Raw genomic sequence first — 24550 nt, forward strand, 5'->3', positions numbered from 1 at the left:
GACATGTATACGATTAAAAATTCAGCTCTATTAAGCTAAACAATGCTTATGAGCCTAAAATAAACAAATGGGATAAAAAAAATATTCAAGATTGTTCAGGGTATTCAAGAACCAGAGTGATAGAAAAATGACAATTTTTTTATCGGTCGAAAAATGTATAAATAGTAGAAAATATGCAATGAATTATGTTTCAAAGATTTAAGGACAGTAAATGTCAAATCGCAGAAAAAAATTATGGCTTCGAATATTTTAGGAAAACAGATATTTGAGTGAGGACAAATACACAGGTCGTCTTTCTAATTTCCACTGATAACTACAATCAATCGCATTTAAAGTGAAGTACTTGGTTGAAGGAAAATTAACTCATAATTTGTATCACGTATGCAACACACAAACATTTACACCAAGCTTACACCAAAGTGTGCTTACACTGAAAATTCCTTTTTTCGCTTCATCTTATACTCTCCTGATTTACTTATACTATTTTCCATAGTGTATGGACATTCGGTATTTCGATTAGTTCACACGTTTTGTGTCGGCGTGTGTTAATTTACAATGTATTAACCAAGAATGCGGATAGCCGAGCGAATCTTTCTCTCATTGACTGTTCTATGATTCGCAAATGATCCCTGTATCTGCGGATTTATTTCTTACATAATAATATAGTGTTTTTTCACATTACCTTGCACCTATTGACAAGTGCAATCCACGCACAAACGATTTGATAGGTATGTTAATGGATTATGGCAAACACAAAGACAACTGAAGACAACTGATCAATACCTAGACAGATCGCTACAGATCCCAACAATACTATGCCATCCTTTCAAGACTAAACATAGCATTGCTGTCTAATTTACATTACCACTGATGGTATGCTATGCCGCCGAGTCAAGTGACCGTCAGTAGTAGTTGCAAAGCCACACCCTCGCAGAGCTGTCTGGTCGCTATTCGCGAGACAGTGAAATGGGGGAGGAGTGCGAAGCATAGAGTCTGGGGAATTCAGTGAACAAATTTATTGTTTTCTATAAATAGAACCAAAACGTACATTTGTGGATCGATCGTATACCGATCAGGCAAGAATGCAACGACCGTCAGGTGCATTCGTAGTGTATAGTAGATAACATTGTTGTTTAATGATTGAACTGTATCAACTTTAAAAATTGGAACTAAACATTCGGTGTGGCCAGATATAGACGTTAAGGTATTGAGCAATTCCATCGTTTGACAAATACAAACATTCATAGTCAACTGACACGCCAACTTCTGCTTGCCGACAACATCATCATCGAATACGAACAGCAAACAGTCGGCTTAGGCTTATCTAACAATACCGAGAGCGATGCCGACGGACGACGGTCGAAACAACCTGTTCCGATCTTCATGTCAGTCGCAAATAGTGCAGCACGTGTGCCCTAACACTACTAATCTCGCGGCCATCGAAACAATGTGTGCACAGTAAACGCCAGTGGCAGATCACGTACCTATGTGTATTGTACCCGTGCTGAGTCATCACTGTGTTGAACTGCTGCAATCGTCATCGGATCCGTGTGTCTTTGAAGTCAGGGAAAGCTTATTTACGTGCGATCTGAAGTTTACCATTGCCGGTTTTGTTTACCATAATAATCTGTGGCCACACTTACGTTGGGTGTTTATTTATACTAATGGGTGTTTGTAATTCGAGATGCTTGTAAATTACATACTGACTGTTTGTTTATCCGAGCAAGGTTCAGATTTATGGAAGAAGCCCTTGTAACAATAAAAACATTGACAGATTCTGGGTTGATAATTCAAAACACGACGATCAATTGAAACAAAACTGATTGTAGTTCTGATTTTGATTGATTTCTTTTGCCAACTGTAGCCCAGAAGTGTTACGGAGTCAACCCTCACCACAGTTTATGACAGGTTAAAACGTTTAACGAGCTTTCCCATCTACATATCAAGCTCGTAAATAGTCCATCTGCTTTTATAGTCATAATAAAACAACCATTTGCGGTTGTGACTTAGTGGCGTTCGTAATCTCTAAACAAACTCGTGATGGCTGCTCTGCGGGTTCCTTGCCACCCATCAATTGACGTCAATTGGTGCGAAATAATGTTAGCCAAAGGGAGGGACAAAGTGTCGCAAGACATGACTTTCGTAATTGAGCATCTTTTTGCGATCCTTTTTATTGGGCCCGTGTGCTGATGCATTGAGCATTATAAAAACGACGATCGTCAACCTCATAACGCTGCCTGCGCGTTGCTGAATTTGTTTCTTGCGCGGTACAATGCGCGCTTACCGGAGTGAACGGCGTGGCGCGCGAACCTTTAATCCCAACGCGTCTGGGGGCCCTTTGTCGCGCTATAAATAGCTCATATTTCACCGGTGCTTTGGTGGTGGCGGCGGCGAGCGGTACACAAACACCGGTTCGATTGAAGCGTGAAACCAGCTTTCAACCACTTCTTAAGGTAGATGCAGCAGCAATTGATATTGTAAGCGCGAAAGGGCGAGAAAGACGATGTTAAAGGGTATGGGCGGCTGAATGTGAAGGGTGAGAATGGAAGGACCAAGTAGGGTGTTGCAGCGGTAGGGCGTCACAATTAGCAACAATACACGCGAGTAGCCCAGCAAAAATAGATAGTGCAGAAAACGTGTTTCGCTTAGTTTGAGAAAGAACGACGGGTAAAGGAGAAGTGGATACAGGTGTGATCGGCAGTTCTCATTCTGTAAGTTCAATTCAAGTTTGAGACACACGTTGTCCGGACTATAATTGCAGGGTTATGATAAACACTTTCTGTTTGTTTCAGCTTCGAAGAATTGACCAACTTGGTTGAACGATTGGATTCTGTAAATGCTGTTGTCTAAACAAAATGGAATGCCAACAATCGTGATACTTTGAAAGCAGTAAAGAACTATTGAAATTTTAAAAATCTCATATATATATATATATATAGATTTTTGTGATTTCAATAGTTTGTTGCATCTATTTAAATTCCACTCAGTCTTGACTGCTCTGTGGTTGAAGCTGGTTGTCGCTTTCTCTTACCAACCACAGTTGATATTTTGCTATCCGTCTAAATGGAACCTCTAACGAAAACGATGTTTTGATGATAATAGTGAACGAAGCGCCTATACGACTATATTTATTACTTGTTTGATAAAAGAAACAGTGCTAATTTTTTATCCCATTTGTTTATTTATTTAGGCTCATTAGCATTGCAGTTGTAAAAGAGCCGAATTTAATCGTGTATATGGTACATGTTTATGGTATCCATAAATTGTAAATTACACAGTAGTCATTTAGGCGTTAGAGTATTCCTTATTTTAAGTAAGACCGGACAGCGGAGACAGTTGATATGATTGTTTCTTGGATGGCACTAACATTCTCAATGGAACTTTTGCCTTCTCAACGTAGATATTTCTTGCGCCACTTTTAATAATAGGAGCACCGGTAAGTTTCTTCGTTTTTTTTTTCAAAAATGCATGCTTTATTCTGAAAAAATGGTTACAAATTTAATATTCAAAGTATTGCCTATCGTTAGTCACAACTTTTTCCCATCTTTCTGGAAATTCACGGATCCCTTCGCGGAAATAATCGGCCGGTTTGTCGGCTAACCACGAATCGATCCAATTTTTGACTTCATCACAATTGGAGAAGTGCTGGACTACCAGGCCATGTTGCATCGATCGAAGCAGGTAGTAATCGGACGGAGCAATGTCTGGAGAATACGGCGGGTAGGATAGGACCTTCTATTTAAGCGTTTCCAAGTATGTTTTGACCGGTTTCGCGACATGCGGCCAAGCATTGTCGTGCTGCAAAATAACGTGTCTTTTCTCGTATTGTGGCCGTTTTTCCTTCAGTACATGCACGGCTCAAACGCATCAATTGTCGTCGGTAGAGGTCCCTCGTAATGTTTTCATTCGGTTTTAGCAGTTCATGGTACACCACACCCAGCTGGTCTCACCAAAAAAACAGCATAACCTTCTGGCAGTGAATATTCCGCGCGGCCGTCGATGTTGATGCATGGCCGGGGTATCCATACGTTGACCGACGTTTAGGATTGTCGTAATGGATCCAGTTTTTATCGCCAGTAACGATTCTATGCAAAAAAACCTTTCTTTTATGCCATTGGAGCAGTTGTTCGCACGTGAAAAAAAGGCGTTCGACGTCTCGTGGCTTCCATTCATACGGAACCCAATGTCCTATCTTTCGGATCATTCTCATTGCGTTTAAACGATCGAATATGGTTTGCTGAGCTACTTCAAGTGTATCTGCAAGTTCTTGTTGCGTTTGTGACGGATCTTGATCGAGTAAAGCCTTCAATTCTTCATCTTCAAACTTTTTTGGCGGTCCGGAACGTTCTTTGACTTCCAAGTCAAAATTACCGCTGTTAAATCGTGCAAACCACGTCTGACACGTTCGCTCAGATGGAGCATGGTCGCCATAAACTTTCACCAAAATGCGATGACTTTCCACAGCTTTTTTTATTTATATTGAAGTAATGAAGTAACACTCCCCGCAAAAACACGAAATTCGACATATTCGAAGTGGCAAAAAACTATGTTGTTTACGCTTCAACTTTTTAACATATACTGAAAAAAAGCGCAATGACAGTAGCTTCCCAACGAATGTCTGGAAATTTGATTCACTGGAATAATAATCAAGTTAGGCCATCTGTTCTAAAACCGAAGAAACGTACCGGTACAACAGTGTCAATATTGAATGTCGGGGGTCTTCGAAGCCACATTGGTTGCACGTTTGCTCACTAAGCGTTCGATCGTGAGTTCAAAACTCAGGGCCCTCAATTGACCATCTTTGGTTGTTATAGAATAACTTCGTTCATGCGACAATCATCAGCGATGGAGATCGATCCACGGTCGAATAAAGGTCGATTCATCCATACAACTGTTCTGCTCTGCCAGAAACATCGGGCTGTTGTGCTATGATTAACCCAACAAGGATCAATATTAACTGTCTCCGCTGTCCGGTTTGCAGATGAACTATTAAAGAAAACTTACGCCTAAATGGCTTCTACTGTGTAATTTGCAATTTATAGAAATCTAAACATGTAACATGTACACGATTAAACCCCGGACTTGTTACAGCTGAAGTGCTAATGAGCCTAAATAAATAAACAAATGGGATAAAAAAAAATATTCATGATTGTCGAATCCCATTTTAAGGCGAGGGGGAGGGTTTAATTTACGTTAGGTATTTTTAAAATGAGTAACCGACTCATGTAACGGGAATTCTTTTTGACCGGTGATTTGCGACGGGGTTCAAAATGGGATCGTTATATATGGAAAGAGGTGCGCTCAGAAGGATCCTCTTGGTTTCTACACCAACGCTAAGGTAAGCTTTGAGTGGATTGGTGTGGCAGCTCTTATGGGTTACGTACATCGCCGGTTTTCTTAACATTAGGTGGAGTGTACGATTGAATAGCTTATAAGCATTGTTGATTCTATACGTTTTCAAAGATAGACTGTGGTAGTGGTGAAACATATAAAAACCGCCTGTGGTGGCAGAGAGTATCTGGAAGAAGAAATAGACAATAAATACAAAAAGTTTGTATATAATTCTCACGAGAACAAAAATGAATCATGTATCAACCATCTTCATTTGCATTTATAAAGCCACGCAAACCTAACGGCTCTTTAGAATTTCATTGGAGTGGTGCCTAGCTCTAGACTTTTTTCCCACATTACACAAACCGACACTGAGAGCTTTAAAGAATATTATGCCTTCGTTTGTTTCTATGACATTTCTAATGACATACAAAAATATCACTTTGATTCGTTTTTTTCCAACGTGCTTTTACAAATGTTCATTGTGCACTGCAACGTTATACTCATATAGCGACGAGCATTCTCACACTATGGTGCAACTCCCTCAAAGTTTGATCCGTATCTGTTTCGATATCAATAAGCCTAAGCTGATAGGTATCTTAAACGTAAACCATGAATTACACTTCGAATTCCTAAAAAAAACGAACACGCCTCTGGATAGATTATTTGGTACTTACGTATTAGCGTCACCGAAGCCGAAATTCAATAGATTCCGGTACTTCCGGTATTTCCGGCACTTACGTATGAACGCCATCGCGTCACTCATATTTTAAAGCAAATATTAACCGGGGAAACGTAATGCAAAGGTATGTCGTCTGACGCTCACTAACGCTCGAATCACGAAAGGATCATCTCCTATGTTTCACACTAACCGGGCAATCGGGGGAACACAGGCTTACTTTCGAGAGACCGTCGCTTCCGACGGCGGATCGGCGGTCGACTCGGATTGCGTCACCTCGGCGGCTTGGGGCCACCTCGGTTCCTTAATCTCGTTAGATGAAGACTTCGTCACCATTACATTGACCCTAGAATAAATTTCATTACGAACAAATAAATTTATAATGAAAATTGCGCTCCGATGGCGTAGCACTATAAAATAATCAAACATGCTCGTTTTGGAAATGCCAATAATCGAATTTGACATTCATTAGTTCGAATTTATTCAATGGTATGTTACGTCTTTGTCATCTAACAGAAAATAAATATGTGCATTTTATTGGTAGTATTATTTCTCATTTCAAGAAGTCCGTTGGCTCCTGCTAGAGTCTTATACAAAACAAATATTAGGTTAGGCAACAAGAAATCCATTTTTGTTCCGATAGAAGGCTGTAGTTGCATGAGCGCGATCAAATTATGCTAGGTCGGCCTTAAAAGATGAGATTTCGTAACGTGGTCGTTAAAAAAGTAAACTTCTATACGATGATCCTGCTACCCAGCGTCAATTTCCAAAGTTTTATTTCAATCTGTCAGAATTCAGAATTTGTGATGTGTTTTTAATGAAAATGCTTCATTAATCATCTAGATTTATATTATTTTCTTCAAAATAGACCCTCTCTGAAGCAATATACGTGCTGCGACTTTTCTCATGCCCAAAACATCAGCCGAAATATGACAAATGATCTCGTGAGAGATCGTTTTTCCACGGGCTAGCTCTCTCAAACATAAATGACGATTTCCGAGCACCATTCCTTTTGTTTTGTCGATGTTTTCATCAGTCGAAGAGGTGGATGGCCGTCCTTGACGCGGCAAATCGCTCATCTCCTCTCGGCAGTCCTTTAATGCCTTATTATCATTGATATAAGGAAAGAGGGGGCATAGTGGTCACCCTAAGGAATATGCCCATTTCCAGCGCCCACATACCGGTTTAATTCCCGTTTCTAGAAGAATATTATAGTTCAACTCATTGTTCTTCAAGATAGCAAACGGCTTTTACTATAAAAATTCAAAATAGTACACTTTTCATCATCAGAAAAAAAGGTGAAAAATCGAACTTTTTTTTTCCTTGGAGGTAAAGTGGTCACCTAGTGGGGGCAAAGTGGTCACCCGCCCATATCAAGCTAGCATATCAAGGATACATTTATGCGTTTTTTTCGTCCAAATTTGTTCAAGTCATATTTGTTATAATAAGTATATGCATGAAATAAGCTTGGCCTATTCACCTGGAGTCTCAATTGAAATTTAAATTTTCTCTTGCATACAAAAGCGTAGTAAGAAACACATAACGATCCGCATAATGAGGCTTGGTTTAGTTGGAGTGGCATTTTTATCCAGGGTCAAAGCCACAAAAGGATCTTCTTCAAGAGCAGAATGTGATGAGGTATATTAACTTTAGTAAACATAACATTGTAAGTTGCTATTCACCTATGACCACTTTGCCATTCATCTATGACCACATGAAAATAATATCTATGCTAATTAATCGCTGAGATTAAACAAAATATATGTTTACCTCTCCTAGAATATGTGAACAGTCATACAAACTGATGATTTGTCCAACATATCAGATTGAATAAACTAAATTTCACGAGAAATTCCTTAGATACCATGCGCACAGAACTACGGCCGAATGGCTATCGAGAGAGTAGTTTCTGTTTTTATTTGTATTCTGACATGCGACAGCTCTACTGAAGTACAGGGTGACTCAAAAGTCATTAAATTTTTCAAACATAAGGTGACTATCAATACGGCATCTACAGTCAATAGTTAAACCACCAAACAAGCAGGTGACCACTTTGCCCCCCATGACCAATTTGCCCCCACTACCCCTACCCGTTCCTACGACTTAGTTGAGTCACCAAATGTATTCTGCAACATTTTCAACGTTTGCCACAAATTTTTCTATGTGCAACACAAAATTTCTTACAATATCTTTGACCAATATGCATATAAAAAATCGCCTAACAAAAAAAGTTACGTTGTTCTCAATGACGCTGTAAACATATTAAATCACAGATCGCGCGCAAAATTGACAGTAGGATCACTGACAGTAGTACCTGAGAGAGAGGAGCCAGCTGAATGACAGATAGTTTGTTTTCTTCTTATTCTTTTTGCGCTTTCTCATCAAGAAAATTCAAATCGGACAATTTCAATCAAGCAAGTTGTTGTCATTCATCTATGAGAAAAGTGTTCAAACTTGACGTGAATCTTTGTTTGTGAGTACATTTGTGCGTTTTTATCCTCGATTTGGTTTTTGACGTAGGACTACGTCTAACAGGAATATATGGGGGGAAAACGAAAATTTGAACACTGATCATGTGGGATACAATGAAAGATATACTAGGTCAGCCCACATCATGGCTTCCAGCAGCATCGGCCCACTCAAACAAGTTTCTTTTACTTCTGACTATTTCGATATAGTTGTCCTGAAGAATTATTTCGATGATTTCTAAAACAATATCCGAAATAATAAGCAAACAAATTTTTATGATTCCTTTGCCGGATGAGATCTTGCGTGAATTTATGGGTGTTTTCGGCTCATTTGTGACTTTTTCCGATCGTTCATTTAGTTTTCGCGAATTCATTCATGGTTCCCGGATTAAAAGTCAAGCTGGGCGTGAAGAAGGCATTTTCCAGCGGCGAGAGCCGTTTTCTTCGATTGAAAACAAAAGGTGTTTCGAATGTTTCGTTTTGCGGCGGTTGCTATCACTACGCTGTCAAAACATTACCGGTTCGGTTCGGATTACTGTAGCTGTTCAGCGAAAGGTGGTGCAGACACAAATTTGTGGATTATTAATTTGGAAACGATGTTTTTCACAGCATTTGAGATGAAGTTTTGCTCTTGGCACCAAACAATCAACATGCTAATGTTGAAGGTGAAGGCTTACTCGGATGTTTTATTGCTTCACTGCTTTGATAATGGTTTGCGCATTTAGTTTGTCTACATTACATCTGCACTGTATATAAATATGAAACAATGAATTACGTATTTTGAGCTTGTTTTTCTGAAGTGAAATAACTTGACCTAAATTCGAACAAATGAAAATAAACCAATATTTATATTTTTTTTATCTCGAACCGCCCGAACAGATAGTGAAGGTGAACCAATCAGTCTCGTCCACAAAACTAAAAGGTGTGATATAATAAGCTTCACCATATCAATCTTGATCAGCGATAACATGATCCATTCGCTATACAATCATAATTGAGTGGATTTCCAAGCTGGCACCTGCTTATACAGATTTTTGTGATTTCAATAGCTTGCTTTCAAAGCAATTTTTGAGCTATTGAAACTAGTTTTTGGATCAATAACTAACAAACATTAGACATTCTATCTTTCGAATGAAGCGGTTAACATACCATTTCTATCAACTAACAATGCTCGAAATCCTGTTTCTCTAATGTAACGCTCTCGTTCTTAAAGCTTTGAACTTACACCCCAGTATAGAAATGAAAGATGTAGTCCGACGTCAAAATCATTTTCACATAAAATTTCTTGCAATAAAATGTTATGTTAAAATTTTCTACATATTTCAATACTTCCCCTTGGTTCACCGTGACTGGTTCGCGCTGACATAAGGGCCATCACAACAAACGCGAGCTGGCTCCTCTCTCTCAGAGTAGTACGAACTTTTAAAAAATTAAAAAATGTTCAGTGGGAAGGTTTAAAAGTACGAATTTTCGGTATACATTTGACATAATGTATGATCGAACGCTGAAAATTGAAAATTTTCCTAGATCGATCGAATTGTTATCGATGAAAGTTTCACCATTTTCAGGTGATTTTTATATCATTTCGGTGGTCAGTTTTGCGCACTTCCTTTTCGGATGTTGTCAGACACGGATCCATAGTATTTCCCGCTCCAAAAAATATAAAACGAAAACCATAAAAATATAAAGTCTCTTCTATACTTTCAATTAATTTACATTAGGGATGGTTTGAACTAATGTTTCATACGAAATCCATATAATATGACATTGGCATGTGTTATTGTTGTTAGTTTGTCTTCAAATTGAAAAAAAAATTGCTAGATTATGTATCATATGTATTCAAACAAAGTTTGACCTCCATTGATTAATTTATTCGCAAGAAACTCAGCTGGATCGCGTTGGGCGATAAACGTGTTAACCCTTCTTTGCATGATTTTTTCTTTATTGGTGAAATAAATCAAGGTCCATACAAAATCAACTTAAAGTGAACTTGTTTGGGCATTTCAAAAAACAAACGCATGAAAACTGCGCTGCGATACCTTCTAGTATAAAGTCAAAAGCACAACTTCTACCACATTTTTTGGTAGACACCGATGTGTGAATCCCTGAAACTTAATCGCACCCAATAATTGTCGAGCCTTCAAAACTTATTGTTGCCAAAAGGATAATCGATAGAATTTTTTTTTTTAATTTTTCAATTTCATTCAAATTTCATTGGTACACTACTCTTTCGATTTTGATAACACACCACACATTTCGTACGACCAATATCTAACCGCGGACACTTAGAACTTCCGGAGGTTATTGGAGTTCATTACGGGTAAAAAGTCTAAATTCACAATGGCACGATTCGATTTTGGCTTTGTGCCAAAATTTCATGTTATCCAAAACGAACCGTGTCGAAACCGAAAGAGTAGTTTTTTTTCAATTTCATGGGGAATTTCCACTTTTACGGCGCAAAATATCAACACGTTATAATCCTCTCCTAATCCTCTAATGCATTTATTCCCTGTCAAAGCCGTTTCAACCCAATTACACGGCGGTCATCATAATTTACCGTCACCGTAACACCGGAAGCGTGCGAATAACAGTCTAATTTACGACATGTTCTTAGGCAAATCAGAGAGAAGGCGTAAATCGCTGGGAGTCGTCGCGAACAGGTGGCCTGATTAATGGCTTACAAACGCAGAATAAACATGGCATAAATCATACGAACGCGTGTTATGCGACGGCGCTCCTTTCCAAACGACTCGTGTCGTTTTTCTTATGTTTTGCGAAGGTGGACAAAGCCGACAGAGAGCACCATCTCTTACACGCACACTAAGTCCTAACGCACCGTCGCATCGTCTGGCCAGTCACCCGGAGCACTCCACACGCACGTGATGATCTATTTTTCGGCAAATTGTGCGAATAGTAAACGACAGTGTTTAGGCGATCGGATGGATCGGATGGATCGGATGGGAGCTATATGTATCTTCCCATTTAAAAGACTATTCCATGGTGGCGATTATTGGTTCAATTTGGGGATATCACCGCTAGTTTCTGTTCAAATTAATCGCCTCCCGACCCGCATGCATATTCAAATATTGCTATTCAAACAAATTCAGAACATTTTTCACCAAGCCCCGTTGCTGAGCCGGGAAATCGTTATTTGATATTTGCGTTCGGCGGCGACCCGCCGCGGACCGAACACCTGTTGAACATATTTCATTCATTAGAATGAGCTGCTGCTTCCTTTGATGTTGATATTCGCGAAAGTTACTCACTTGGGTTGAGAGACAGAGAGAGACACTGGAAAAAGAAACATTTTATCGCAACGACTGCGAGCGAGCGGCTCGAATGAGGTATAAAAAATTGGCAGTTAGAAAAAAAACGATATGCAAAAATGACCACAGGCGAAACTTAATGGCCATTTCTGAATTGTCAGCTGAATATTCATGAGAAAATTATTTCTGCCTGATAAAAAACGGTGTTCAGTTGGATATGAGAGCTTCGGTAGAGCTATATTTGACTCCTCAAGATACATGTGTTGAATGTTAAATACCTGGTTTAGGCATGAAATATAACGTCTAATATCAAATCGTATTGATCATCATTAAGAACCATTTCTATGAACTCTGGTGCCACGTTTGCATCTGATTGACTTCCGATTGTCAGGGTCGAATTGGATGAAAGTGTCACCCAGCCTCCGGAAATCATTATTGGTTTTTCAACATAGAATAATTACTGTGGAGTTAAATATCTCCTGGTTTTCTATCGTTTCCAACAATAACAAACCTATTGGACTTAATCATCCATCATTCGATTACTTACGATTACTAACGTCATATCTATCCTCGTTTTTATGTTTTTTGTCGTCTGGTACCTTCTGGTCCCTGCGAACTACCTTCTGCGGATATCCATTGTTTTTTTGCTTTGGATAAAAAAACTTACTCCCGATTCACATAGAATGAAGGAAGCTTAGGACGAGTATGTTCTCGGAAAATCGCGTGGAAAAACATCGAGAGCATTTGCAGACACCGAATTGCAAACTTAATTAGATGAAGAGGATGTCCAAATTCAACAACGTCTCGCACAAAAAAAATTCAATGTTGACCGACTAACCGTTTCTCGACGTTCAAAAGGTTGGAGGTTGGGAGTTGGATTTCCCACGTTTTGATCGACAACAAATAAACGCTGTAGGAAATTACCTAGTTGAATGAACATTTTCAAACTTTCAGACAATGAAATATAATCCATTAGTAAACTTTTAGCATATTTATTCCATTAAACTTCAATAATCACAACTGTATGCTCGCACGTTACCCTTAACTCCACTCATAAGGTTCTGTACAACATCTGGCTGTAGTTTCTTCTGTGCGGAAACTCACTTTTTCTTCATGTCTTTCTCAGATTTGTCTTACTTGGGATGTTTCCGTAGTACCTGCTTCATAATAACCCAGTATTTTTCGATGGGCCTTAGTTCCGGTGCTTTGGGGAGGGTTCATGTACTTGGGTACGAAAGTGAGCCCGTTGGCTTCGTGTCACTCCAGGACATCCTGTGAATAGTGGCACGAAGCAAGATCCTGCCAGACGATCGTAGTGCCCTCAACAGAAGAAGCAGACGCTCCTGTAGACACTCCTTGGGGGTAGATCTACCCGTTTTCAGTCCCGATAGTTACGAACGGCACAGTCCGTTTGCCATATGAGCAAATAACTTGCCAAATCATGTATTTCTTGGCAATTTTTGAAAGTTACTGCTTCCTTACTTCCTTCGGAACATCAAACTTGTGCTGGACGGTGAAGGGGCCTGTGACATTCCCACCGTATTTTGTTGATTTGGTCTTCTGCACATTGTACGTATGCAGTCCCTCCCGGTCCTTGGCTTTCTGAACGAAAGACTTGGGTAGATTCAACTTTTTGGCTACATCCCTGACCGAAGCATCGGGATTCCGCTTTAACGCTTTCATGACACGCTTGTGATCCTGATCAATTCTGACCGCATTTCTCCTTCCGTTCGATGCTCAGAGTTTCGTGGTAACGTTTAATCACACGATTCACCGTTGACTGCACGATTTCCAGTTGTTTCCCGATGTCTCGATGAGAGAGTTGAGGATTCTCCGAGAGACTGCGCAAACTCAATTCGCGACGATGCTTTTCGGGTGACGTCATTTTTTTCCAATTTTCGAAAAACTTACGGCATTAAAAATACAGTGTAAACAATACACTCTGAACTATTTCTACTCAAATTTTCAATAGAAAATACCCAATGAGTAATTTTCTACAGCGTTTTTCCGTTATGCACTTTGATGTGGGACACCCTGTATGCCTGTAAGTTTTAATTAACACGTTGACTGCCCCGTCAGTCACCGGTGACTGACACTGAGTTTTCGTTCAAGCCGCGTCAGTCATCGGTGACTGACAGTATTACATGTGATGAGAAAGGTAAATAATATAAGCATATAAGCTCATGAGCATTGCCTTTCGAACAGAAATACCTTTCAGTACGATATGAAACGATGGTTCTAATACGTTTAAAAATGTCCATCCAATCGCTATGAAACCGTGGCACTCAACGTGTTAATCATTTTGATAGCATCAGAATATCCAATATTGACCCATTCGGAATGACCACGTCCCTGGTGACTTTCCTTTGCACTAATCGGTGTCTTCAACCAAGACACCGCTGCGCTCCCGCGTCATCCATTCATTAGATCTGGCAATGTGGCGGCATTTGCCGTTTGAAATGCGAATCCCGCATTATTTCGCCGGGGCTGATTCTTTCACTGGTTTTCACGTTGCAAATCGTCGCCCGCTGCCCGAAGGGGAAAGGGGTTGGGAGAAACAGATTTATTTTGTGGCTTATTTATAACCTTCTGCCGATTCTGCGTCGGCTGTTGTTGCGAATCCGTATCCGCGCCTTTCAACCTCCAACTTAGCATAACACGAAATTGGTAAATTGAGATATTAAATAACGTCGACCGTTTCGGTTACATACTTCGCGCGATGTCCAATCGTGCGTCGGAACGGCGTGATCAAGTTGTGTTTATTTTTTTTCCTTCCTTTCGGTTGCCATCTCACTTCCAAACCATAAACCGCGAAAGATGGCTCGATCGCAGCGCAGCTGTCGTAAAACGATCTTTTTGACGTAGAACTACGTCTTTCATTAAGGGTGTCAAATCAGAAAATAGGTCACGTTTTGATAAAATAAAGTTAACGTTAATAACTATTTTTGCCGCGAACGGATTTTGGTGATTTACATACTAAACGAATCGGAAATTCCGTAAGATTTGTTTAATGTGCCATACATTAGAATCCCCTGGTTAGTAAATGGTTAAAATTCATGAAAACTTTAAGTGTTTCTATTTTCCCATACATTTGTTCTGTCCATTTGAGTGCTTTCCCAAACAGAGCTATCAATAACGAGCAACTTATCGACGACCAACGGAGGGGAAACCGTAGGATTTAAAGTCTCCGTGAACAAAGGAAAAGAAGAAGAATGAAGGGGAATACTTGCCTAGAGTATAAACAGTGGATCTCGCTGAGGCAAACTTTCATTCGGCATCGGACTGTTGAGTAATCCAGTTCACTTTGCTTTCGCTGCGCTTCGATCTAAGATTGGACCCCATCAGTGGTAATCCAACTTGGAAATCGTCGTTTGATTTTTCTGTTCGTTTTTCGCGTTATTCGTATCGTGTGTTCTTCTTTCCGCGTCATAAATTAGACGCTTCGCGTAGTGTGCGATGAGCAAGAAGAAGAGGAAGGCAGGCTCGAGCCCTGCAAAAAACGAACGCATTGCCAATTTCGAGGTAAGCGTCATCTAATGATGCACGCGGTGTTGGTGCAGTGAAAAGCACTCGCACTGAACCGAGCCTTCGCGAATGTGACACCGCACCGAACAACAGCGAAGTAGGCGATTTCGGCGCGTCGGTCGAAAATGTAAACGCCCAGGCAGCAACCAAAATCAAGCTCCCCCCGCTGGTGGTGAAGGCGGTCGCTCTTGACAAACTCATCAGCGAATTCGCATCGATGGGTGTTACAGCAGAGTACAAGCTGTGTGGCATAATTCAGTCTTTTTCCAAGCAGTTAACATTGTTTATTTTCCGTCTTCATAAGGGCTTCGTTGGTGCCTTTGAGAATGCATCAATGCATTAAACTGACGTTATGGCGAAGCAGACGTTAAGGTTGTGCACCAAAAAAATATTTGGGAATACCAAGCATCTTGAATGTTTTACTGGAATGTTATAAGTTATTTGGGTTCGCGTGCCAGTCGCAAAACTGCCTTCAACTAGGATTGCATTTGCACTAATATTGATCATAATTAAGCATTGCTACTGTTTTCGAGGTTGTTATTAACAAAAAGAGTTTATTTCTCTTGTTTAGTCATCAAGAAAGTAAATGTTCTGGAATTTGTATGTGATTAGGTTTTGCTTGCCAGTAGCAAAACTTCCTCCACTAAGGGTGACAGCTGCGCTTCTCTCGAGCATGAGAAAGTAATGCAACTCTTTTCGCGGCCAGTAATATTAACAGAAGCGTTTCTTTTGATAATAGCGCAAAATGATGAGAAGTGTTTATATTGCTAGTAGTTTCAGGCCACCAATGTATGGCTCTGTATGCAAGCTATGGTGAACGCTTGTTTGGCGCTTGGTTTACGCTTAGTTTGTACGAACGATATCTAGAGGTGCGATTCCTTTGAGGCAATACTAAATAACATGTAGCATGATATTTGATACTTGCAAGTGTTGTCATTGTTGTTGTTTACATGCGGTGCCAAAGATATATTGATGTAGTTATGAGATATGGAATAATGGTGCTGGTGCAACATGTATATAATCGACTGTAGCCGAGTCTATATCAATTTCGAAAAAGGCCACCGGAATAGCCTTCGAGGTAAATTTTCAATGCATTGACATGAAATAAATTGCGACATACGATTGTTTTGCGAGGGCAAGAATGAATCATCAATCAATTATCGTCAGTTCTACGTCAACAATGCGGTCGTATCTTGGACACAAGCTCCTATAATTTTTTTTCAAATGCAAAATGTAGCGAATTTGCACTGCCTACACTGAGGGAAATTGTTTCGCAATATTTTGCTCCCAGTTTAGAATGGGCGGATTGCGTCGGAGTGAAATGCATGATTTATAGATGGAAACGTAGGAAATCCAGGTGCCGCAGATTATTTTTGTTATACTTCTTGTAGTGTCTATCGTGATTGAATTACCACCATACAGCTGTGGTTTGGTTCAGCAGGATAAAACGATTGGCTTGCTGCAGTTGATCGAGCAGTCGTTTTGTTTCCAATTCATTATTTCGGAGAGACACCAATTTTATGGCTCGATAGTGGTAATTGTGAACGAGTATTATTCTGGACTCGTTTGTTTGATATGCAAATCAAAGGCTCAATTCAGAGACAATATAGCTCACTAATTTCAATCTTTATTGTGGGAAATTACGGGTTATTCCTACATTGACCATTAAAACAGACGACTCAACCAATGTGAACATTATATTTTCAAGTATATACTACAACATTCCCTAACTCCCCTAGCTAATGTCTCCCATTTTTTCTATCAATATTTTCAGATGTGTTCCCGCAATTTAGTGATTTCGTTGGCACTAATAATCGCACTGGTACCTCTGGCAGCCGTAGCGTTACCTCACCACAGTGTCGCCAAACGTAGCTCCTTTTTCGACATAGAATGTAAAGGACAGTTCAACAAGGCCATCTTTTACCGACTAGATCGGATATGCGAAGACTGCTACTCGCTGTTCCGTGAACCTCAGATCCTATCCTTCTGCAAGTGAGTTCGAATGCCGTTATACCTATTATGATTTTCCGATGATCCATTCGTTGGGCGTCGTATTATTAAGTATACATAGTATACAAGGACACATGTGTAAATACTAGGCTTACTAACAGAACGAATGGGTGAATGTAGTAGAAAATAACTGCACACAATGTGTATGAGGTATGATAATGAAGTGATTAGTATAGATTTGACAGGCTCTTATTAGCTTACTCTAGGTCTTCTTCTTCTTTTCCTTTGTTTACGGAGATTTTAAATCTTACGATTCATTCGTCTCCAAGTACTTTAAGTCTTTATATCGCTTAGTCTTCGTTTCTCCACTAATCTAAAGGACCGGGGTTACCACTTCTACAAAATAATCTGTATTTCTACAGATTTTTCAAACTTTTTGAATCCAGTCGCTTCGCTTCGAGTAGAACTACTTCGACATTCGCTGTCAACAGGACTGAATGGACTAGAGGTGAGTTGACGAGCATTAAGAGCGAGGATGTCTGATGAACTATTCTAGCAAATGGTTATTCTCATTGACGTGATGAACGAATTCAAATCTGCCTCTTCATTCAACATTACTTCAATCCACCACTACTACTTCACCCTGACATGAATCCTGTTGCCCGCGTACACAATCTTATTGAAACGAAAACTGGATTTCTGATGTAAAAAAGTAGTTACACCATTAACACGTTGAGCCCCGGATTGTTCTTGCTGTGCTTTCTATTCAGTCCGCATCAAGAGTTCTGTCACAATATCAGTGTCAGTCCCCGCTCACAAATATATTTATTGTATAAGAGAAAAATAGACGAAAATTCGACTAGAAAATAGTCACATATCGTAAAACATCCGAAAACAAGCCATGTTCAAATGAAATACAAATTTCTGCATTACTCGGGAATAAATCAAGAAAATGAAACCAAATTATGCATATTGAGGTTTTAGGGTGCAATAAGTGTTTCTATGGTGGTTAGATTCTCCACTCCCTTTCTTAAGGGGGGGCTGCCATACAAATGAAACACAAATTTCTGCATTACTCGGAAATTATTAAAAAAAATGAAACTAAATAAGGCATATTGAGGTTTTAGGATGCATTAAATGTTTCTATGGTGGTTAGACAAATTTCTACATTACTCGAGAATTATTCAAGCAAATGAAACAAAATTTGGCACATTGAGGTTTTAAGGTGCAATAAATGTTTCTATGATAGTTAGACTGTCCACCCGCCTTTCTAAGGGGGGCTGCCATACAAATGAAACACAAATATCTGCAATACTCGAGAATTAATCAAGCAAATGAAACCAAATTTGGCATGTGAAGGTTTTACGGGGCACGAAACGTTTTTATGGTGAATACACTCCTCGCCCCTCTCTAATGGGGGGTGCTGCCATACAAACGAAACATAAACTTCTGCATAACTCGAGAACTAATCAAGCACAATTTGGGATGTGAGGGTTTTTGGGTATGAGAAATGTTTCTATAATGGTATGACACCCCACCCTTCTCTGGAATGGAGAGGGGGTCCCATAAAAATATTACACATATTTCAATCAAAAATATTCCAACCAAACATGACAATTGAAAATTTTCGGAAAGAGGGAAATTCGGAAAAATACATTCCCAATTACATAGTGACAAGTGCTGTTAGTCCATTTGATGTTTGCGCTAGCGAAATTGATTTTATTTCGAAACTAGAAATGTATTTTAATGTGATAAAACGCACTCCTATATCTTCTTCAATCCATACCAAAAAAAGGGTTGCCGGATGTGTTGATAAGAGCAGTATTTGAGGAAGGAATTGTCCGATTTAGATCTGTCTTTATTCTATCATATTTTCTGTATAAAACATTCATTCCATGTAACGGAGAAACATTTTATTTGCAAGTGGTTGAAAAATCTTGAACGAGAATTGTGTCTGAAAATAATCTGATATTATAATGATGAGTTTTGTTAGAAATACTAGGAATTTTATAGTAAAAGGTAAATTCAACGGGGTCGAATAGAAGATCAATCAATGAACAGTTCTGCGATTGGACCCATGAACTTGCTCATAGTAAGAAAACGTGAATGTTTGAAAACAAAAAACAAATATTGAAAACAAAAAACAAATGTTGGGCGGGACGAAGTTTGCCGGGTCAGCTAGTATAATTATAAAATTTCAATAATTAATGTGTTAAAATAGCGTTGAAAATAGGGTTTTTAACTCCCCACATATATGTGTAGACCGCAAGTCGCTGTCCTAACAAGGACTAGATTCCGTGTTAGGTCGGTATATTCCGTATTAGGAAAACGCATTGCGGTCTTCACATTTATAGTTGTCTTTCGCACAACCCAAAGTGAACAAATGAAACAAACCCGATTCAGGTAACATTGAAGTTAAAACCAGTGAAAATGTTGACAACAAGATCTCTCTCACGGGAATCCGTCGTTAAACGTAACCTAGAGAGGTTAGACTCGATGCCTATACTTAGTTTACTGTCTTTTATTGAGTTGAGCTAAACAAACTAAGAGATCAAAATTCATTCAGATTTATACGTAAACCAGAACAAATTACTTACTCTCTTGAGTAATATATGTCTTGAATAATAGATCTTATCTAATGTAGCATAATCACACTTTGGAGACTTTGAACAGCATCTGAAGAAACCACCAGAAGATATCACAAGAAACAGAATCTATTTTACTGAGGTAGAGCAAAACAATACATTTTAGGACTATCTGAATCTTCGTATCAATAAAAAATATACCAAACGACATAGTTGTTTGCAAGATTATGCTTCAAAGTTGGACTTTTTAATTCATTCTACATATCAATATTGATTTTTAGAGAGAAAAATTAAAATGTAAATATTTTTTTAGATCAAAAAAGCAGATTATATTATGGCAACCCTGTGTAGGACACGCTTATTGTATGCTGAGACGAGACTAGTCAATAGAGGGGTCGATTCCGGACCAGCAATTCTAAAGGGTTACCAATAATATTTGAAAATATACTTCTATCTAATGTACTCATGATAAATGCTCTCAAACTAGTTTTCATGAAAAACTATAACAGAAAAATAAAATTTGTTGAAAAATATGCAACAATTTTGCACTTTTACACTGCACTCAACCAAATGAAACTATTTATGAATTTATGATACGAAAACATATGTTAGATACGTGAAAAATTAAGTTTCGGAAACTTTATCTCATTTGGGAGCTTGACATCTCTAGTAGTTCAACATCCCTGTTGTTCGCGCTTGGTCGAGAAAAAGGTAAAAAGAAGAGTAAGAAGCCAGTCATGCCTTGTCTTAGATTCTGTCTCTTCTTTTGACAGTAGCAGCTCTCGAGTTGACACACGCCAAAATGTTTTGTTATGAATTGCACATGGAACTCAGATTACTTTATTGACAATCTATCGGCCGTCTGCAGCTTTGCAAAATGCTTTCTATTATTCTTTTCTTTTTGGTAATGCCGTAATTAACTTCGGTAATGGTCTTTCAAAGATTTTTCATCATAAATGTAGTATTTTCTCGTCGTCGTTTACAATTTTTGGATCTTGGTTTGGTCGTCTTGCTTGTTTATCGTTGCGATTAGGAGTCACTACCTTCTCATAATGAGAATTCTCATTAAGTGGACGACACTTCCTGCTTGTTTGCAGCAGTAACTTTTCCTGTATGATATTTTACTTGAAATAATCGGCACTGCATGCATCGTGTATCCTGAATTTCTTTAGGATTTCGTTGCAATTCCTCAGCTATCTCTTGTAGGCTTACTGTATAGTTCAAATTTGTCGTTCGTGTCACTAAATGGCCGAAAATTTTGTTTGTCATCCTGCAAGTCGTTGGGTTTTTCCAGAAATCATCTGATTCCAAACAACACTTGCCTCTTACTGATACCAAACCAACATTGCAAAATGGTTAAATGGTTCTCAACATTATCCGAGGTGTCCATTTCTCAAAAATTAATTTATTGACAAATCAGTTGCTAGCCACACCAGGTTTTGGCTAAATGCCACAGAATCACGTAACCGATTATCCAAGCTGCTTGTAGCCGAAAGCCATTTCGGGAACCTTCATCATTTAGCGAGAAATTTTCACGTGATGTGATCCGCCTGCCGAATGCTGTTCATCTCTTGCAGGCTATCATAAACGGTATTCGGTACGATCTACCCGACGAGTGGCCTCCATTGGGAAGCAACGTTCGTGGGGTCTGAAAAAAAAAAACACGAACACACACACACAGAAACTTTATCCCGCGGCACAAGGACTCGTCGTCGTGTACAAATTTATGGTGACCCCCAACGGATTAAACTCCCTTGGCAGTTCGCAGAAACGAACCGACAACCGACCACAGCGCGCCCAGATTGACCGATCAAAAAGAGGCACACATCGAAAAAAAAGCGCTCCAATCGAGTACAAGCAGATAATGAATGCAAATATATATATTAAAAAGAGCAATGTAAACCAAAACCAGTGAAACAAGGAAAACAGTCGGTGTGGTATAGGCTGGCAAAAAGCTCCCACAGCAAAAGAGAAATAATAAGAACTGGAAATTTATGTAAGAGATAACACAGAAGAAATCCACGCGTGAGGCCTCGCTTTCTGAGGTCTTGCACAGCGGCGAGCTTCATAAACCTTTTTTTTCTGCGCTCTCCCCATCGGTTCATTCAGTACAAATTCAGGTTTCATCCTTCGGCTGCTCTGGCATGGTTTATCAGCTCTACAACTTCTCCAACTACCTCCCGCCCCAGGGGGCGATTCGCACTGATCTGTACATTTTGATAGTTTCCACCATGTCGGCATTCACGTCTTCATCAATTATACCCCGTTGGCTGCAGCTCCCACCCACACCTACTGTGGACAATCAGCATAACAACCAACTACACAACCTGTTTTGTTGGGTCTGTTTTCATTCTCATGACGCGATCTCAATCAGACGCGCGGTGCTCCAGTGTGTGGTCTGCCTGGAACCGGGCTGCCAAATAGGGATCACATCTGGATTGTGTTTAGGTGAGTTGCAACGTGAGAAAATTCCCAGTTTACGAGGGCAATCGTGGCGGCGAGCGGAAGGTTTGATTTGCTTGTTTTTTGACGTAATTGACGGTGTGGCACGTTGACGTAGCAATACATATGTTTATTTTTCTAGATAATGATCGAAACGGTGCAGGAAAATGTGTTTTTATCAAACGTTTCAGATGTGCTTTTTTCATTTTGCTGTCCCATGGTAATGGGGATCACGTTGACGTCAATGGGATAGCTTGCTAATTGGCAAATCATACTTGGGGTTTCTTCTGCAGGAGACTTAAACCTCTGCGACCATTAGTTTGAGCCATACTTACTTGACGTACTTGATTCATAACTGAAATTTCAACTCTGCTTCGTTTTTTTTTTTTTATTAATTCGTTTATTTTTACAGGCTCAGTTACTTAAGTTTAAAGAAGCCGAATTCTTAAATATATTTTTAAAACTATATATATATATAAACAATTTTCTTACATCTATGGTTAGTAAGGTGGAAAACCGATTACTCGCGGTGTACTCGAGTTTAGAAGGGTGACATATTTTTAGGAGAAGGATGGGATATAAGGAAATTGTAACAATGTTGATGAGCACTCAATTCTTAAATCTATTCGTATATCTATAGTTTATTTACATTTCAACTTATTCTACTATTTATAGCAAGGGGACGAATTACCCGCAAAGGAAGGAAAGGAGGGTATAAGGATGTAGGGACAATCACACACGAAGATCTATAGCTTTAAGGAAAACATATATATGGGACATGTAATCAAGGTCTAACCGAGCCAACACATCTCTCACCGGCACATTGGGCTGTCTTCCTCGGGCCCGAAGGGAGTTTTCTAAATTCGATCTGGCGACCAGATACACCTCGCACGACCAAACAACGTGCTCAATGTCGTGATAACCTTGGCCACAAACGCAGAGATTGCTGCTGGCAAGATTGAAACGGAAGAGTAGTGCGTCTAACGAACAGTGATTGGACATGAGTCGGGAGAAGGTGCGAATAAAGTCCCGACTCAAATCCAGACTTTTGAACCACGGTTTGAGGCTTACCTTTGGGATAATCGAGTGAAACCACCGGCCCAATTCATCTTCATTCCACTTGAGTTGCCAGTTAGCGATGGTATTTTTGCGAACTAAAGAATAAAATTCATTGAAGGCGATTTGACGCTGATATATATCGCCTTCAATTGCACCTACCTTTGCCAATGAGTCAGCCCTCTCATTACCCGGAATTGAGCAATGTGAAGGGACCCAGACAAAGGTAATGACATAACAGCGTCTGGATAAAGCACTCAAAATTTCTCGTATTCTCTCAAGGAAGTACGGCGAGTGCTTTTCCGGCCTCACTGAACGGATAGCTTCGACAGAGCTAAGACTATCCGTTAGAATGTAATAGTGTTCAACAGGTCGTGAGGCGACGCTGTCCAGCGCCCAGTATATCGCTGCCAATTCAGCAATATATACCGAGCAAGGATTCTGAAGACTGTGTGAGGTGCTAAAAAATACGTTGAACACTCCAAATCCTGTGGACTCATTCATAGAGGACCCATCAGTAAAGTACATATTATCACAATTGACACGCCCATACTTTGCATTGAAGATTGTAGGAACGAACCCCAATCTAAGATAATCTGGATTTTCATGGATTTTCTCCTTCATGAACAGATCGAAATGTACAGAGGAATTGATGTAGTCAGGAAAACAAACACGGTTGGGAATATACGAAGAAGGAACAACCTGCATAGAGGTGAATTCATGATATGAACTCATGAATCTAGAATGAAAATTTAGCTCGATCAATTGCTCAAAATTTCCGATCACCAATGGATTCATAACCTTACACCGGATGAGGAACCGAAGAGATAATAAATTGAAGCGATCTTTTAGTGGGAGTACGCCTGCCAAAACCTCGAGACTCATGGTATGCGTTGAGGGCATACATCCCAACGCAATACGGAGACAAAGATACTGAATTCGCTCGAGTTTAATGAGGTGTGTTTTGGCAGCTGATTGAAAACAGAAACTGCCATACTCCATCACTGAGAGAATAGTTGTTCGATACAACATAATAAGATCTTCGGGATGGGCTCCCCACCAGGTGCCGGTAATTGTACGGAGAAAGTTTATTCTTTGTTGGCATTTTTTACTCAGATACCTAATATGGGCCCCCCAAGTACATTTGGAGTCGAACCAGACACCAAGATACTTGAATGACATAGCATGAGTGATCGGTTTACCCAAAAGTTGAAGCTTTGGTTTTGCTGGTTTATGCTTCCTAGAAAA

General features: G+C 39.6%; 1 protein-coding gene across 5 annotated transcripts in view; it reads left to right on the forward strand.

Annotated features, from left to right (window-relative positions):
* LOC129769366 (ion transport peptide-like) overlaps positions 1–24550 on the forward strand; it is a 94704-nt gene that overhangs the window by 61239 nt on the left and 8915 nt on the right. For all 5 annotated transcript variants that reach the window (XM_055771591.1, XM_055771596.1, XM_055771595.1 and 2 more), the window contains exon 2: positions 17044–17261. In XM_055771591.1, coding sequence (XP_055627566.1) covers positions 17044–17261 — 218 coding nt within the window. The remainder of the gene's footprint in view (positions 1–17043; positions 17262–24550) is intronic.

Source organism: Toxorhynchites rutilus, chromosome 2, assembly GCF_029784135.1.
Source record: "Toxorhynchites rutilus septentrionalis strain SRP chromosome 2, ASM2978413v1, whole genome shotgun sequence".
Taxonomy (NCBI): Eukaryota; Metazoa; Arthropoda; class Insecta; order Diptera; family Culicidae; genus Toxorhynchites; species Toxorhynchites rutilus.